Source organism: Nicotiana tomentosiformis, chromosome 1 (genome assembly GCF_000390325.3).
Source record: "Nicotiana tomentosiformis chromosome 1, ASM39032v3, whole genome shotgun sequence".
In the NCBI taxonomy this organism is placed as follows: domain Eukaryota; kingdom Viridiplantae; phylum Streptophyta; class Magnoliopsida; order Solanales; family Solanaceae; genus Nicotiana; species Nicotiana tomentosiformis.
The window spans coordinates 10,583,717-10,603,381 of record NC_090812.1 but is presented as its reverse complement, the minus strand read 5'-3'; the positions used below and the strand labels follow the sequence as shown (position 1 = coordinate 10,603,381).

At 35.1% G+C, this 19,665-nt stretch overlaps 2 protein-coding genes across 2 annotated transcripts; both read left to right on the top strand.

The window, feature by feature from the left end:
* The first annotated feature begins 15,293 nt into the window (after positions 1 to 15,293).
* LOC104094004 (ethylene-responsive transcription factor ERF098-like) lies at positions 15,294 to 16,067 on the top strand. Its single transcript, XM_009599845.4, has one exon. It carries the CDS (start codon positions 15,330 to 15,332, stop codon positions 15,969 to 15,971), a length of 642 nt encoding a protein of 213 aa, XP_009598140.1. The 5' UTR covers positions 15,294 to 15,329; the 3' UTR covers positions 15,972 to 16,067.
* Positions 16,068 to 16,480: 413 nt separating this feature from the next.
* LOC138899624 (uncharacterized) lies at positions 16,481 to 19,407 on the top strand. The gene is made up of 3 exons (XM_070186265.1): positions 16,481 to 16,498; positions 17,097 to 17,403; positions 18,866 to 19,407. Exons 1-3 carry the CDS (start codon positions 16,481 to 16,483, stop codon positions 19,405 to 19,407), a joined length of 867 nt encoding a protein of 288 aa, XP_070042366.1.
* Positions 19,408 to 19,665: the final 258 nt, after the last annotated feature.

The window sequence follows — 19,665 nt, the reverse complement described above, 5'->3', positions numbered from 1 at the left end:
AATGAATTATTTCAGGCAGTTGGAGCTATTACAGGATTTGCAAGATGTAAATTCCCCTTCACATATCTAGGGTGTCCTATGTTTTACACTAGAAGGAGGAAGGACTATTATGAGGATCTTATCAAGAAGGTGAAGGCTAAATTGCATTCATGGAAAGGAAAGTTGTTGTCATTTGGAGGAAAGGCAACACTCATCTCTAGTGTGTTGCAAAGTATGCCAGTTCACATGTTATCAGTCCTTGATCCACCAAAGAGCATCATGGGGCGTCTACATAAGACTTTTGCTAGGTTCTTTTGGAGCAAAAAGGAAGAAGGGAGAAGCAGACATTGGGCTTCATGGCAAAATCTTTGCCTTCCTAAAGAGGAAGGGGGCCTAGGTTTTAGGTCCTTAAATGATGTCTCAAGGGCACTGTTTGCTAAACTATGGTGGAGGTTTAGGACCACAAAATCTTTGTAGTCTAATTTCATGTGGAATAAGTATTGCAAGAAGGAGCTACCAATAGTGGTGCATTTTAGGGGAGGGTCTCATGTTTGGAGACAAATGCTGAATGCTAGGGAAGAAGTAGAACATGAGATCGAATGGGAATTAAAGAGTGGAACAACTAATATTTGGCATGAAAATTGGACTGGATTGGGTGCACTTTATCACGTATTACCTGAAGACTTTCCAATCAATAAAGGTCTTTAGGAGGTGGCAGAACTGCGGCAAGGGGAAGCATGGGATGATCAGTTGCTAGATCAAACCTTCAATGAGGAAATTGCAGAACATATAAGGCTAAATGTGCATTATGAAGGCAGTGAGAGATATAGGGATAGGCCATACTGGATGGCAACTCCTTCAGGCAAGTTTAGTGTTAGCAGTGCTTGGCAAATATTAAGGCATAGGGCTGATCCTAATCAGGAATTCAAGTTAATGTGGATTAAAGGTTTGGCATTCAAGATATCCTTCTTCTTGTAGAGATTGTGGAGGCAGAAAATAGCCACCGATAACATATGGAGGAGGCAAGGGCAAATGGTAATGTCTAGGTGTTGGTGTTGTCAGTAGCCCCAAGAGGAATCCATTAAGCATATATTTGTCACAACTCCTACTGCCTCTAAGGTATGGAACTTGTTCATGGGGGCTGCTGGAATTTCTATGCAATTGATTCAATTGAAGCAGATTATAAGGAATTGGTGGTATGCTCAGTGTTGTCCAAAATTAAAGCCACTATTTCAAGCAGTACCAGCTATCATCACTTGGGAGCTTTGGAAGAGAAGAAATGCAGGTAAACATGGTGGTTCAGTGTCCACAAATAGGGTGATTCATGAGATAAATAGGACATTGCATCAACTGGCAAGGGTGAGGTATGCTTGGATCCCTAATATTCCATTGTTATGGCCAAACATGATTCAATACTTTGAAGGATATAAACCTATATTGATCACTACAAGAGTAACATGGCAACTTCCTTTTCATGGTTGGTACAAATGTAATACTGATGGAGCTTCAAAGGGAAATCCTGGACCTAGCTCCCTAGGCTTTTGTGTGAGGGATGATGAAGGTGATATGGTGTATGCTAGGGCAGTAGACCTGGGAGTGACAACTAATGTGGTAGCTGAAGCTAAGGCTATTCTTCAAGGGTTGGAATATTATGTGGAGCATGATCTTCACCCTCTCATACTTGAGACTGATTCATTAGTGATGAAGAAGGCGATAGAAGGGGAATGGGATCCTCCTTGGGTAATTGCACAGGATGTGAAGAAAATTATAGAGATGAAGGACAAATTCAATGTGATCTTTCAACATGTGTTCAGAGAAGGCAACTCAATGGCGGAATTTATAGCTAACATTGTGTTCTCTTTTGCAGGTACATCTGAGTAACATTCTTTCTCTGAACTGCCTAGTGCAGGGAGGAGGTTGATCAATCCAGACAAATATCAATCACCTAACCTTAGGGTTAGGATAGCAAAGAGAAGAACCCCAGACTGATGGCTTCACAGGATTAGACTCTGCACAAACCTGCATGTTTCTTTGTCTCATTCAGTATGCTATTAAGGTACTTTCCAATGGTATTAGCATGGTTCCATGCTCATTCTGGGGGTGCTTTGATAGTGTACAGAAAAAATGCAATAAGCAGGTGTGGGATGGTACAATTTATCCTACTTCTGATATGTCCAAATGCTAAGGAAAATGTTGAACCCATCATATGGTATTTTTGGAGATTGTTGAATCATTTCTCAGTGGTATTAGCATTCTTTCATGCTCAATTTGAGGATGGTTTAGCAATGTTTAGAATGATGTCTACATTAAAAGTTCTAGTAGGGAAGGATCTAAGCTTACAAGATCACAAAAAGGCACAATTTCAAAGCCTAGCCTTTGCCTTGCAAAGCCTGCTTAAAGCCAGCTCATTCCTGGCTTTTGCCTTGCAAAGCCAGCCTAAAGCCAGCTCATGCCTGGCTTTTGCCTTGCAAAGCCAGCCTAAAGCCAGCTCAAGCCTGGCTTTTGCCCTGCAAAGCCTACCTAACGCCAGCTCAAGCCTGGCTTTGCCCTTGCAAAGCCTGCCTAAAGCCAGCTCAAGCCTGGCTTTTGCCTTGCAAAGCCTATCTAAAGCCAGCTCAAGCTTGGCTTTTGCCTTGCAAAGCCTGCCTAAAGCCAGGTTCCTCTTCTACACATTAATTTTGATGAGTGAGCACATGATTAATACTTGGACAAAATCAGTCCACTGCATATGGAGATCATATAGTAGCTACACTTGGAAGACTATGCTGGCTTCAACTTTGTGGTGGAGATGTTTGGAATTCATTTTAGCCTATGGACAGTATACCCTGGCGCCTAGTGAGAGCTTGATAGGTGATGCTTGGTATTTTCCAATGACAATTGGATTCACATACACTTATCATGTTGTAATAGCTAGTTCATTAGATTTTAGCTTTTCTATCTTTTTAATAGCTAGTAGATTCATGCAACTTCTATTTTGGTTTGGACATCTTGTAAGCTTTGGACCCATTTTGGGATTTTATTTATATATTAGCCACTAGGCAAGTGCTGGCGAGTGGTATAGTTGTTTAAAAAAAAACCATACTGGTAGGGAATATAATTCACAATTTGTAATTAATTATCCTAACATTACATCAAAACCCACTGTAATGAGTAACAAAAAGTAACTTTTGGACTCATAGCCCTTAATAGTATACAAAACAAAATGATAGACATGGGCTAACACCATCAAATCTCCCAACAAGGATACACATAGGAGTAGAGTATAAATTCACAAACTCACCATATAAGGAGCATGAAAGGAGATCTCACCTCGATAATCGGAATCGAATCAAAATAAGAATAGTACTCATCTATTATGAATTAAATCATACCTATAACGACACCATATGGTGTAATAGCCTCAGCCAATTCATAGCAATTATATCAACGGGTCGGGCCTCCACCTTTAGGACGCCCTCTACCCGCCTGTCCTCCACCCCTAACTGAATATGTAGGTAGAGTAGCAACTAAAATGGAGCCCGTGGCTTGAGTGCTCTGGTGTAATATGTCTCTCCAAAGTCTGGGACAATCTCTCATGATGTGCCTAGTATCATCACACTCATAACAACCCCTCTACGAGTTTTGTTGCTCATATTGAATCTATGTCGGATAACTAGAATAACCATTATAGGAATCTCGTGCCGGTGGTGCAGTAAAAGAACTTACTGGTGCACCTTGAGTAATCTGATGCGTGGAGTGAGCTGACCAACTGCTCGAGTCTCCGCCATAATGAGTTATAGCTGAAGAGTAGCATCCATTGAATTCTCCAGAACCTCGAGGCCTCATGGTCTCCCTAGTTTCCTTTTCCTCACCTCAAACATATTCTAACATCTTGGCAATTTCCACCACTTGCTATAATGAAGTATCAGCTTGTAGCCCCCGAGTCATACAGAATCTAAGATCATAACTGAGTCCTTTAATGAATCTGTGGACTCGCTATCTGGCTGTAGGAACCAAAGTAAGAGTATGATGGGCTAACTCTTTGAACTTGGTGGCATATTCTAACACCATCATGGTGTACTAACGCAGCCATTCAAACTTTGTGCGCCACGCATTCCATAGACTCTAGGGAACAAACTCCCTCAAAAACACCTCTAAAAACTAAGCCCAAGTAGGTGGTGTTGCATTGGCTGGTCTACCCTCTTCATAGACTTGCCACAAACACCGGTGGAGAATTATCTCTCCAAAGGCCAATTTCTTTATTTGCTACGCTGACCCAGCACCGCCGAGCTGACCATTTCTTCATATATTCCTAGATTCTTCCTTAGGGTAATACTCCCCCCTATTTGTACATGACGATCCCAAAAATAAAGCTCAGTACAGACAAATCTTGGCACGAACCACGTAGCCCATAAACTCATCAACCACCATACTTTCTCTGAAGCACCCATACTGCCGCAACTGAGACGTCCACGTTGAATAGACCTTTTGTAAATTTGAAGTTGTTTCTCTAACTCCTTTGATACTAAAATATAGGATTATTAAGGACGCAGTCATACCGCAAGTCCCAATATTATCACCTGCAAAATCTCAGACCTTAAACATGTGCAAATTTTGTGGAACCTTTCAATACCACATATGTACATCTCAGGCCAGAACTAATATAACACATGACCCAGCAATATGTTCGTCTATAGTGGACTCCCCCACTTGGCATGAAGCCATAGGACACAATGTCTGATGATCCACAATACTAACCTTCACAACTTGTACTCATCAACCAGATGCCTCAATCTGTTGCAACCTTACGTAAATCTCTAAGTGATCCTTCAATACATCTGCATCCTCAGTCGGGACCACACGTTGAGACGATGTTTGACAATCTCTGGCTCCCTCGTAGTCTATCCACGACATCACGAGCCATTGGTGCATAACTGATACCGAGTGCGCAATGTCATATATGAATGGATGTGAATGAATATAAGATATATGCTTCAAGCTGAATCAATATCGCACGATAAGGAATAAAAAAAGTGAATTTCCTAATAGATTTTGTAGTCTCTCGAAGATAGGTACATACGTCTCTGTACCGATCCGCAAGACTCTACTAAACCTGTTTATGACTTGTAGCACCTATGAACCTAGAGCTCTGATACCAACTTGTCATGACCTAAATTTCCCTCTGTAGGATGTCGTGATGGCACCTAGTTTTATGGACTAGGTAAGCCTAACACTTACTGAATTAGTGGTGACCCAACCAACAAGTATTAAATATGAAATAGAAATTTCCTACAATATTCCAAACCCGGTAGTACAAGTCACAAGCTCTAAGAGTTTACTAGAAATAATTCTCTAAATATAAATGTTCCAGAATAGAATCAACAGTGCAGGAAAATATCAGAAGGTGACTTTAAGGCCTGCAAACGGGACAATAGGTATATCTTAAGTCTCCACAACAATGTCCAATCAATTATCAAGATTATCAACAAAACTGAGGTACCTGGATCTGCACAAAAAGATGTGCAAAAGCATAGCGTGAGTACACCACGGCGGTACCTAGTAAGTATCAAGTCTAAACTCAGTAGAATAGTGATGAGGCCAGTCAAGACACCTACCAGACATATAAACCTGTACAAAATTTTACATAAAGCTAACAAGAAAAGGATATCAATGTCAGGCCAATAAAAGAAGAATTTCCAATTCAAACCAACAATAAAAACAGTGAAAACACAGGTAGCAACGAGAAAATAATCAAGTAATTAAGCAACCACATAGTTAGAGATCAAATAATATATGAGTGGGTCCCAGCACGAAATCATATGACAAATCAATCAAATAAATTATTGGTAATGCATGTATTTAAACATAAACTACTCGAGGTATCACTCCTCGCAATCTCAATTCATGATTCACGGCTGCCAATTCTTACACATGTGACATACTGTGCCCACATCTTTCCGAATTACTTTTGCACGGCAAAACCCTCGTGCTACCATGTGTTTTCCGTATCAATGTCAACCAGGATGAGCAATGAATAATTTAAACACAATTAAATATAATTTCCAAATTAAATACAGTGAAGCATCAACTGAGTCATTAAGCCAATTTAGGATTTAAATAGTTAAAATTGTGGAAGGGTTGTACAAATAGAATATCAATTGAGTTTAGTTTAGAAGTATATGAGATCTGATAAAATATTGTATTTATACAAAATAAGGCATTCAATCAAGTTTTAACAAGATAAATATGAAATTTATTAAGGTAAAACGAAATAATAATTTTTCACGTAAATTACACGACAATAAAATAATGAGAAGGTTGAGATATTAATTAGAGTAAAAATATCATCACCATTTAATTTAGTAAATCTCCGAATAAGATATGAGTTTTATGTTTGAAAGATACACAAGGGGAACAACTTGAAAATTTTTTTATTTGCCTCTGCTATATTCTCAGCAACTTAACATATCACATAGGATGCATGATTCACACAAGAAGTCCATATTGTTCCATTTTTAATATATTGACGGTTAATTAATTATGATCAAAATACAATGAAGTGATTTAAGAAACCACAGTAACCGTCCTAGCATGAAATGCATCATGAGAATCACAATTGGGATTAACCTTAATATCACAATAATTTTATATTTGTACATTTGTTGCAGCGTGCAACCTGATCCCATACAATATTAATCATATCTGTTTTGGCGTACAACCTGATCCCACACAATAATAATCATATTTGTTGCGGCATGCAACCTGATCCCTCACAGTAATAAATCATATATGTTGCGGCGTTCAACCAGATCCTCAAGCAAAACAAATTAAGCAATCAATTTACAACCGACTACGGTATACTACAAAATCAAAAGAGATAACGAGGTTACACAAAGAAGTCACAACTAATGAAAAATGCTACACGATAGCTTACAAAGTCAAATAGCAAGGAAATAACAATCCATAAGCCAAGGCACAATTTATGAGCATCAATTGACAATTAAGGCATATAACAGGTAAAACATAAATTCAACGAGTGATTACAATCAATAATTAGCATATAAGGGTGAACTTGACAACAAGGATGGAACATGGGCTAACAATTTCAAGTAAAGTGCGTACAAACAATTTTAACAACAAAATATATAATCATGAAACAATATTTACAATCAATTGTATAAAAGGAGCTTAACGGTCCAAACTGGTCAAATATCTCATATAGCTCATGTACCCACTCGTCACCCCACGTACATGACCTTCACATAACACGAATGACACAATCATCTCAAATCCTAAGGGGTGGTTCCCCCCTCCCCCCCCCAGTTAGACAAGACACTTACCTTAACGGAGTTAGGCCGATATCCCAAAATAGCCTACTTGCGCAAAACGCCGTTCAGACAGCTCTAATCTAATCAAAATATTTTTATAAATTAATTAAATTTATAGAAAATAATTTCGGATAATAATATGTCGATTTTTAATTTTGTTCTAAAAGTCAACTGAAAGTCAATGCGGGGCCCACTTTTCGAAACCAACAAAAATTCACAAAATCCAAACACCTATTCCGATACGAGTTCAACCATTCAAAAATTATCGAATTCCGATATCGGATCACCTTTCAAATCTTCATTTTTCATTTTTGAAAGATTTTACAAAAAAAAACTATTTTATTCAATTAAATTTATGGATTCATGATGTAAATAAGCATGGAATCATGAAATATAAATGATTTATGATAAGGAACACATACCCAAAACTGAGGTCTAAAGCTCTAAAAATGATCAAAAATATCGAACTACGGACTTATACATTTTGTCCAGGCAAGTCGCATGTGTGAAATGCGACTTGTCTCATTATTGCCAGGCAAACATTTGCAGTACCAGCTTTCAGTAAATCGATCATATCTTTTTGTACAAGTGTCCAAATGATACATAGTTTACCTTTATGGAAACTAGGTTCAAAGAAGTACAAGTTTCATTTTTAGATCAGCTCTTAATTCTTTAGAGATTATGAGATATAAGTTTCTAAAGTCAGCCCTGTGTAGCAAAAATTTTAGCGATGCACACTGTCAGGCAAAACAACTGCAGTAACATGCTTCAGTTAGTCGATCATAACTTTCTATACAAATGTCTAAATGATGAATGGTTTATATTTTTGGAAACTAGACTCAAAGAGCTACAACTTTTATTTTTGGTTCATCTCCAAATTCCTTACAAATTATAAGATATAAGCTTCCAAAGTCACCCCTGTGTAGCAGAAATTTATGCGATGCACACTGCCAGGCAAAACAACTACAGTAATATGCTTTAGTTAATCGATCATAACGTTCCTTACAAATGTCTAAATGATCAATGGTTTATATTTCTGGAAACTAGACTCAAAGAGCTACAACTTTTATTTTTGGATCATCTCCAAATTCCTTACAAATTACGAGATATAAGCTTTCAAAATCAGCCATGTGCAACAGAAATTTCTGCGATGCATACTGCTGTAGCCAAAAACCAGCAGTCAAAAATGGCCTAGAAATGGTCTGAAACCACTCTAAAACTCACCCGAACCCCTCGAGACCCCGTCCGAACATACCAACAAGTCTCAAAATATATTACGGATCTACACGAGATCTCAAATCACACATAACAATGAAGAAATTACAAATCGTGCGTTGATTCGGACTTATGAGTTTATGAAATTTTTAATTCTATAACTCGTGCCGAAACATGTCAAATCAATTCGGAATGAACCCAAAATTTTGCGTACAAGTCACAAATGACATAACGAAGCTACTAAAATTTCCGGAACCATAATCCAAACCTGATATCATCAAAGTCAACTATCGGTCAAACTTATAAATTCAAGCTTTATAAAATCAAGCCCTTTTTTTCAAAAACTAACGGAAAATATGCCTACGCACCTCGGAATAACTTCAAATTTTGTACTGAAATCATAAATATTATTACGCAGCTGATCAAACTCTTGGAATCCAACTCGGGACCCGGTATTAACAAAAATCTAATTATGGCCAAATTTAAGAATGCTTTAAACCTTTAAATTTTTACTTTCCGTCAAATGGCGATAATCCAAGCTAGGGACTTCAAAATTTAATTTCGGGCACACGCTCAAATCTCAAATCACGATACATACCCACCGAAACTGCCAAAACACTGATCCGAGTCAGTTTGCTCAAAACATTGACCGAAATCAACTCAAATGAGTTTTAAAGGCAAAATTTCACACTTTCTATGGTTTTTCATATAAAAGTTTTCCAGAAAAAGATACGGATTGAGCATGCAAATTGAGAAAAGCTGAATGGAGCTATTCGAGATCTCGAAATACATAAATGAAGGTTAAAATTAAAAATGACCTATCGGGTCATCACATAAGTTATAATTGTTCCCCCTATAATTTTGAAAAGTTATCCTCGTCATTGGAAATTCTTAAAACTTTAAAGCTAATTGGTAGTTCCATCAAGGACTGAAATAAATTTAGGATATTCATTAATTTTATTTGACCTTTGGGCAAATGTAGCAAAGAAGAAGAAGAAGAAGAACAACAACAACAACAAAAGAACAACAACAACAACAACTAATCCCACAAGTGGTGTTTGGGGACGGTAGGATGTACGCGGCCTTATCCCTATCCTGAAAGGGCAGAAAGACTGTTTTCGATAGACCCTCGGTAAAAGAAGATGGAAGAATCCCTGATAGCAAGTAATAACAAAACAATATAATTGGAAAACTAAATCGAATATAGCAATAGAGAATTATAAAAGAGGTACCGATAGCAAGTAATAGCAAGACAATATAGACTCCGCGAAAATAAATTTATTAATTATTTTTACACAAGAATAGGTTCATTTAGCTTACCTATAATTTTTATAAACTAGGGATGACATGTAAGATTTTTATGTTCTTAAGTTACCAATATATATATATATATATATATATATATATATATATATATATATATATATATATATATATATATATATATATATATATATCACCATATAGAAAAAAGATCTATAAATACCAAAAAATTAAAGAAAAACTACGAATCACAATTGAAAAAAGTAGGATTAAAAAAGTAGAGCATGTTTCTAATTTTTATCAATCTCTTTTGTAATACTTGAAAAAATCAAATAGTTTGTGAAAAATATCTTAACTTCATTTTTAATATCTTATCTATTTTATTCTAAAAAAATGAAACCTTATCTTCATAAACTAGAACTAAGTTGAAAGTTATCTATTGATTTCTTTTACGGTAATTTAAAAAAGATTTTATATGTCATATATTACTAATACAACTAATTTAATTTAATTCATCATCATGTTCAGAAGATATATATTGAGTTTAACTGCTACATATGTTAATAAAATATTTTTTTATCATTTAAACAATTATTTGCATTTATTTTAACTAAAATTGTTATTTTTCAAACATTTGTTCATTATTTATATATTTTTCTATTTTTTATTAATTGACGCAATGTTCGCGTGGAACACATCGTACACTAAAACTAGTACTATCTAATATTATAAAGTTTGAGGTAATTTTGTTGAAAGAGTGGAAAATAGAAGTAACAAAACCAACATATATATCAATTCGAAAGAACAAAAACAAAAAAGTCTTAGCAGTAGTCTTCAGTCCACTCGAATTATCACATCAGACAAATTACCTTTTTCAAATGTTTTTCGTTGCCTATGACTCAACCGTAAGATTTAGGGGGCAACAGCAGCCGGGGGGGCCGCCACTGCTTTCAAGTTTTGATTGTTCTGGAAGATATACAGTATATTTTGAATTTTCCATCACCTATTACAGTGTATAACTTGTCACTAACAAAACGTCCCGAGTGGTTAAGATATAGAAAATAACTAATAGAGCCTATGAAATGGTCTTTAGATCTAGTTGATTAGGTTTAATTTCTTTTTAAAATATTATCTTAAAGAAATTTTTGAAACATAATTAAAGAAGTTACTTTGCGTGTTTTGATTGATTTTTTAGATAATATTTTTCCGATGGCATTCGTGTTAGTTTAGAGAAAAGTTTACCTTTAGATTTTTACTTTTATTTTAGTTTCGAAATACAATTACTCAACCCGCTTGATTTTTTTTTTCCAAAAATTTTTCTTGTAAAAGAATCTAAACCAAAGAGAACTCGCTTATATTAGTACTCCATTTATTGTCTTAAGAGACATTTAATTTTGGACCAAGAAATTCTTACGCTCCTTTTTAGTAGTTTCTTTTTAAAAAATTCATTATGGCATGTTAGTTTTGTTCTCAACAAAATTGAAATTTTCACTAATATGATGTAACTTATAAGCGGATGCGTAGAACTACCTTAGCTCATGCAAGTATTTAACGTTAAATTCAATTATGATTTAAAGCTTTAAAGAAGAATAATCAAGAGGACATATACATTTCAGAATTAAACTAAAGAATATTCACTTTCTTTTTTAAAATGGTTAATCCTTTTCCTGATTATAAAATGAATGATCTTGACCTTTTTTGCTGTTAGTTCAAAATGTACAATGAGAGAGGAGTCCTCTCTTGTGATAAATGGTGCAAACATATCTTTGTATGAGAATGAATTCATTCATTCTTCTTGTTTTCTTAGAGGTTAAGGTTTATGTCTGATTCCTTCATATATTTCGTGGGTGATTTTATAGACAGATAGAGGTCCGGCAAAATCCCGTCACCTCGGATCAGTATATTCTAGGTGAATGACCTTAACGAAATAAACATAATAAACTTTTCACACAACTCAGTTTTAATAACATACATGGGTCACACAACTCAGTTTTAAATTAAATAAATTAATTGAATGTTTTTATCCTATGTTCAAGTAGAATTGGTTCACCAATGAAGATCAACTCAATTTCTCGAACGGACTACTGCTCAAGTATAAGAATAACGCATGCAAGTGCATCATACGGAATATATAAGGGGTGTAGGTTTTCGGCTGATGATTTTGAATCATATTATATAAGGGGTGTAGATTTTCGGTCGAAAATTCTAATTATTTTTATAATTTAAAAATAATTTATATATTTATTCATGTTTGATCAAAAGTTTGACTTCAATACCGACTGAAATTGGTCGGTAAATTGAAAAATATTTTTCAGGTTTAATTATCCGACCAATTTCAGTCGGAAATTATCAAAAATTATTTAATTTATATTTTATTTTCTACACAAAAGTTAAAGTTTGACACTGATTTTGATCGGAATGTTGAAATTACGGACGCAAATTGTATTTCGGATTTTTGGCACTAAATTTACCGACAAACTTCGGTCGGTTCAGTTATAAATTTTTTTATTTTGTCCATTTCCTACTGAATATCGGTTTGCACTTCGACAGATTTCCGTCAGAAATCGGCAAACGATTTTTAGGCATTTTCTAATAGTGAATAAGCACTCGAGTAGCACAATATTCTCGAGGCTGACACACTCAAAAGAAAACTCTCTTTTGAAATATCCTTGCAACAATACCGCTCAAACTCTCAATATTTTTTCTTACAAATACGTTTCTCTCTGTTAAGTGGATGCTTACAAATGAAGAAGTCCCTATTTTTAGGGATGAAAAAACATCTTCTTGATGTCACTAGTGACATCACAAGAACAAAAATTAAACGTGATCTCTGCATATTTCTTCATCTTTGAAAAACATTTACCAGCCAAATATTATTAGGCTATATTTGGTTGGCTGCTACAATAGGTTTGGGTCTCGCTTAGATTTTATTCACATGGATTTGTAAATTACATCACTAGACAAACTTGAATTTTCTACTAATATGATGTAACTTGTAAGGGGACGCTTAGAACTACTTTGGCTCATGCTAGTATTTCACGCTTTCAATTATGATTTAAAGCTTTAACGAAGAATGATCAAATGGATATGTAAATTTCAGAATTAGAATAAAGAATGGTCATTTTCTTTTTTTAAAATGGTTAATCTTTTTCCTGATTGTAAGAGGCAGAGGTGGATGTAGTGAACAACTAACGGGTTCAACTGAATCCATAACTTTTGATGAGGTGTAAAAATTTATATGTAGAAATTCATTAAAATTGTAAAAATAGTGGATATGAACCCATAACTTTAAGAATATAATGGGTTCAATGCCAAAAACCTTAAAAATTAAACCCATAAAATTTAAATCATGAATCCGCTTCGCTTTTGACAAGAGGAACTCTTTTGGCCTTTTTTTATTGTTAGTTCAAAATGTACAATGACAGAGGAGTCCTCTCTCATGTTAAATGGAGCAATCAATGAGTTCTCCTTTTCTTCGTACTTTCATGGCTGCTAAGATTTATGTCTTCCTTCGTATACTATTCTTTTGGGTAATTTTATAGACAGATAGGGGCCTGGCCATACCTTAATAACCTCGGGTCAGTATATCCTATGTGAATGACTTTAATTTTAAAAAATACATAATAAGTTTTTCACACAATATAGTTTTAATAACCGTTGAGGTCAACATATGTCCACTTTATTCAAAGATAGGTAATAATTTAAAATGTAGTCTGAAAGGAAAAAATCACATCAATTCTTTATATGAATGATTTTTATGTTAATTTGAATTATGATATAAGAAAATTATATAAAATAACGATTGACATTTCTATTATTCAAAAATTGGGATGAGGTTGAAAGTTAACATGATAGAATTAACTTAACAGCAGTTAAAATGCTTTTTGAATGAAAGTGGCCCAAACGCGTAAATTCATGCAAAATCGACGAACAGATGGCTTATAGCCTATTTGGCCAACCTTCTTTTTTGTCAAAAATATTTTTTTTCTTCAAAAAAAAGCAATTTTTTTCTTAACTTGGAGTGTTTGGTCAAGCTTTTTGGAGGAAAAAAGGTATTTTTTTGGGAGAAGCAGAAAAAAGTATCTTCTCTCCGGAAGCAGAAGCAGTTTTGAATTTTCTTACTACCAAAAATACCCTTAACAAAATATTGTATATACCAAAATAGTCTTACTTAGTTTAAACTATTAAGTAATATATAATAACTTTTGAGTTCATATTTATTGAATTATTTTTTGATATAGTTAAATCATTTTAAAAGGATAAAGTACTTTTCAATTTAGTTTTATATTTTACTTAAATAAAATAAAAACTTAATTATTATCTTTAATAATAAATATTTATAATTATTTATTTATTTATATAATTTTAACTATTAAGTACATCTCTTCATGTCTTTATCGTAATTTGATACTTAAAAGTATTTTTTGAAAATCTTGGTCAAACACAAATTGCTACTCAAAAGTACTTCTTAAATTGATTAGCCAAACACAAACTATTTTTCTCGAGAAGTACTTTTGAAAAATGCACTTATCAAAATAAGCTGATTTTTTCAGCTTTGCCAAACATGCTATTAAGATTGATAAGACACTGTCAAAGTTGTAAGGGAATGAATAAGATTATTTCATCCTTAATTAGAGGTTTCACGTGTGAGCCCTTTTTTTTTTAGTAGAGAGCACTTTTCTTTTAATTAGAGGTTTCACGCGGCACGAATCCAAATTAATTAAGGCCAAAGTAAATATCGAATATCGGATGAGGAAAAAAAAAAAAAAAAGCAGAGTGATATGACAAGTGGTAGAAAAATTAGCTCTAAAATGAGTTAATACTATGAACTTTCAGACTTGCATTGTCATGGTTGTTTGAGTGATTAGTATTTATCAGGTAAGGTGGAAAGTTATTTTGAATGGTGATAGACTTTTATGCATACAACGTGATATATCTCATACTAGTAGAATTTATTCTTGCTTCATGTTTACAGTAATCAATTATATTGTAAAATAATATATTTATCTAATATATGTTGCTGGTAAGAGGTGGCATGTATCCCGTAAAATTAGTTGAGGTGCCTCGGACATTAGGGTTATATATATTTTGAATGATATATACTTTGTTCTAATCTAGAATTATTAAGAGTAAATTACTTAATTTGATATGGAGATCAAGTGATATCCGATTTTACAATGTCTTCAACTTAATATTAATACAATTACCAATATACAGGAGGCATCACTTTCAAGCATTGTTGCCGTTGGAGACCTATTCTCTCATATAATTCCCTTTCTGAAAACAATCCAAATTTAATTATAAGATTTTGACTGGTGGCTAGAAAAGTACAACTTAATCTCCCACATTCATGAACTACTTACTCACGAAACCATATAATAATACTAATGTTAAGACCCACGGCCAGGCCCCCTCAGTTCGTAATACCTAAACCTATATATATATATATATATATATATATATATATATATATATATATATATATATATATCATTTTCTAATTCTCATTACCAAAGTGTACACCACAATCACAAAAAGAACTTTAACATAAAAAAAAAAAAAAAGATGCAGGGAATACCATTAGAGTTTGATCAGCAAAATTTTCTTGACACCATGCAACATCTCTTCAATGATCCTGACTTTTCCCAAATCTTTTCAGAACTAAATTCATCCAATAACACCATCCAAACACCGAGACAATCAAGTTGTGAAAACACCATATTTGCACAACACAATCAAGAAAATTTATATGCAGATCAAGATCATATCGAGACAGCAGAAAATAAGGAGCCAAACTCAGAGGTGCCACTGGAAAAGAAGAAATACAAAGGAGTGAGGAGGAGACCATGGGGAAAATATGCAGCAGAAATAAGGGATCCTGAAAGAAAAGGCGCTAGACTTTGGCTAGGGACATATGAAACTCCTGAGGATGCAGCATTGGCTTATGACAGAACTGCATTTAAACTGCGCGGTTCAAGAGCTGTACTCAATTTCCCTCACTTGATTGAATCTAATGTTACTGAGATTAATAGAGTGAGGCCACGGAGACGTTCACGAGAACTCGATATTGAGCTTTCATCTTCTTCCTTGGGAGATGCCCCGAGTTCAAAGAGGAGAAATGTTGAGCTAATTAACAGCTTAGCTACAGCCAACTTGGACAGTCAAAGTATCGTGGAGAGATGTTTAACGTCTAGTTTTTTTGCCTGAAGAAAATAATCTAACACTTACATATATATGACAATTAGCCTCTTGGTTTATTGTTAAGTAAAAGAAACAAAAGGTACAATGCAATATTAATGTGTAGCTCGTAACTCGTAAGATCAAGTTTTAGAATTCTTTGTGTGTTTAATTTCTCTTTCTCGTTTATTTTAATGCACTTGTCATAACAGGTTGTTGTTTTATTTTTTAGATTTTAGAAAATTGGTTCTGCTTCTCATAGGCAGTAGATAAACATTTACTTAAATTGATCTTGCGAGCAATATAAGTAATTAATACTTTGGCTATAGTTTAGCGTAGGAGGAGCAAAGGCGTTTGACAGGTTTACATACGTTGAAAAATAGTACTTACAATTTAATGTAATATACTATCTGAACAACGATTTCCATTTATTAATGTATTGGTGGTAAATATATTATACACGTGGAATTATATTTAGCTGAGAGAGCATGATACGTGGAACAATGAGGAAATGACAACTCACATATTTCATTTAAAAGATGTATGAAGCGCAACAGGTACGAGGCAAACACCCACTAGATAATGGAGAACCAATATTCGAACCTAAAACAATTGCTCAAGAGGCACGAGCGGAATGAATCAAGACTCGAAAGAGGGAAGATTCACGGACCTACAATTAATGAAGAAGGGGAATCAGAATCGTTATAAAATCTTCATAGACAGTTATGATTACCAATCATAACGGACAATTAATGCCGTTAAAGCTCATAATGATTCCACCATAAATAGGAGGAAACGTTATATTTATAAACTCCTATATAAGGGAGGAGAATCTCATTTGTAAAGACACGTTCGGAGTGTTATCAAAATATATTCACTTTCTCTTGCTTATTCAGTGCAATCAATTATTCTATCTTTTTAGTTACTTTTTGTCAACTTTATTTCCTTTTAAGTGAATTACTGAGGAAGTGAGGAATTATTTGGTTATCAGTAACCCGAGTTCTTCTAAAAATAGGTTTTGACTAACGATCTTATTTTTTGGTTAAACAAATTTGTTCCGTTACCGGAAAATTGATAATCTTTTTACTTTCCAAATCCTTCTTTGTCACAACCAAATCATGTCAACTGTCAACTGTCAACATAAGTAACCAACAGGAGGGAGGATCTCCTCCAATTTCTTTACCACAGGAATCTCCACGTCATTCTCGAGAAGGAACACCTGAAAGATCCACGTCTCACACAAATGAACAACATGGAGACGAGCAGACTGTCGAGCAATATGCTTTAAAACAATTGATCGTTGAACATGTGAACAATGCTCTCCAAACTTTTGTTAGGGGATTTCCAACTGCACCACTAACTCCTCCCCCAAATAATACGGCAACTATAGAAAATCCATGCTCGGGGCTTGCCAATTCAGGAAGCGGGGGAACTCCCAATGAATCACGTGATGGGAGTTCAGGTACACCAAATAACTCTGATTTATAAAATTTTGTACTAACTTTGCAGAAACAGATGAAAGAGCAAAACGACTGCATGTAACAAATACCTGGTGTACCACCTGCGATTAAGGGAGTGGATATCGATAAATATTCACAACAACCATGGAAGCCGAGCGCGGCCCCACTGCCCATTCCTAAGAAGTTCGAAATGCCTGACATCCCAAAATATGATGGAACAACTGACCCATGAGATCACATAACTGTATTCACAACAGGCGTAAAAGGCAATGATTTGACCAAACAAGAAATTGAGTCAATTTTGGTCAAAAATATTCGAGAAACACTCACGAAAGGGGCATTAACATGGTTTTCTCTTTTACCTGAAAATTCTATTGGTTCTTTTGCTGAGCTTGTAAATTTATTCATAAAAGCACATTCGGGAGCTCAAAAAGTTGAAAAAAGGATGGAAGATATCTTTAAGGTAAAACAAGGAGATACTTAGTTACTCAGGGAATTTGTGGATAGATTTCAACGTGAAAGAATGATTCTTCCACGAGTACTTGATAATTGGGCAGCCATGGCGTTCGCAAGTAATTTGAATGAAAAGAGCTCAGAAGCCACGAGAAGACTCAAGGAAAGCTTACGAGAATTCCCTGCTATAACATGGAACGATGTATATAACAGGTACATCACCAAGCTATGGATTGAAGAAGACATCGTCGCACAGTCAAGGGTTGATGAAAGAACAAATTCAAGGCGGTCAGAGTCTGAAAAAAGGTCCTATAAAAATTGGTACGAGCCTTATATGGGACCCGCGAGGCGGGACTCACGGTCCAAACCAGAAAATGTACGGTCAGACCCTAGATCGAGGAACAAAGATGCGGGATCATCATCCAGGTTCAGAAAAGAACAAGATGTACGTGATAGAGATACTGATACGAATGCAAGGATTGGTGATTACAGTTTTAATATTAGCACATCTGAGTTGGTAGCTATTTTAAGGAATATGGGAGATAAGGTACGGTGGCCAAAGTAAATGAGATCAAACCCAGGCAGAAGAAATCCAGATTTCTGGTGCGAGTTTCATAATGATCATGGCCATAAAGCAGCGAATTGTAGACTATTACAAGGTAAAGTAGAGCATTTGCTAAAGCAAGATTATTTAACCAACTTGTTTAGCGAGAAAGGCAAGCAATCTTATATGAAAAATAGACAAGAACCTCCAAATCCTCCGTCTCCAAAAAAGAACAGTTAGCGTGATAAGCGGAGTGGAAGAAGTCAATGGTGTAACATACACAGCTGCGAAAAAGACGTCAAAGTTCACTGTGACCCACGGGAAGCGAGTTCGCCATGTTTTGGAAGAAGATAGTATAACATTTGATGATGCAGATGCAGGTGGCTTGATAATCCCTCACAATGATGCACTGGTAATATCTTTACTTATACATAATACTAATGTAAAATGAGTTTTGATTGATCCAGGTAGCTCCATGAATATTATTCTTCTAAGAGTGGTGAACGAAATGCAAATGGGCGACAAGATAGTACCAAAAGAACGATCCTTATCTGGATTCGATAATTCAACTGTTATTACAAAAGGGGAGATAGTGCTTACCACATTTGTAGAAGGAGTTATCAAGGATACGAAATTCCAAGTAATAGACACGGACATGACTTATAATGTGATTCTTAGGAGGCCATGGATTCATGACATGGATGTTGTACCATCTATGTTACATCAAGTCATTAAGTTTCCTTCACAATGGGGAATTCGGCAAATCCGTGGAGATCAACAGGTTTCTAAAAATATCAATTCAGTGGTAGATTCGCGTACGATGAATGAAGATACGAACAAGAATCCCGTCGAAGATATGGTAAATCGGATCTCAGCTAAAAGTGGCTTAAGGCAAACAGATGTAGATTTCAGACCTGATGTCATTCAAGAACCAGAGGAGAATGAAAACATCAAAACAACAATTGAAGAACTCGAAGCTGTTGTACTATTCGAGCAATGGCCAGACTGAAAAGTTTATATTGGAGCGAAGCTGAGCCGAGAAATGAGAGGTAAGTTAGTTGAATTTTTTAAAGCTAACGCGGATTGTTTTGCCTGGTCGCATTCAGATATGACAGGTATACCTCCGGAGGAGATGACCCACAAACTAAATGAAAATCCCTCGTACCTTGTCAATCAAAAGAAAAATAAGCAAGGCTCTTTCAAAAATAAAGTGATTCAGGATGAGGTACAAAAACTTTTAAAAATCGGTTCAATACTGGAGGTAAAA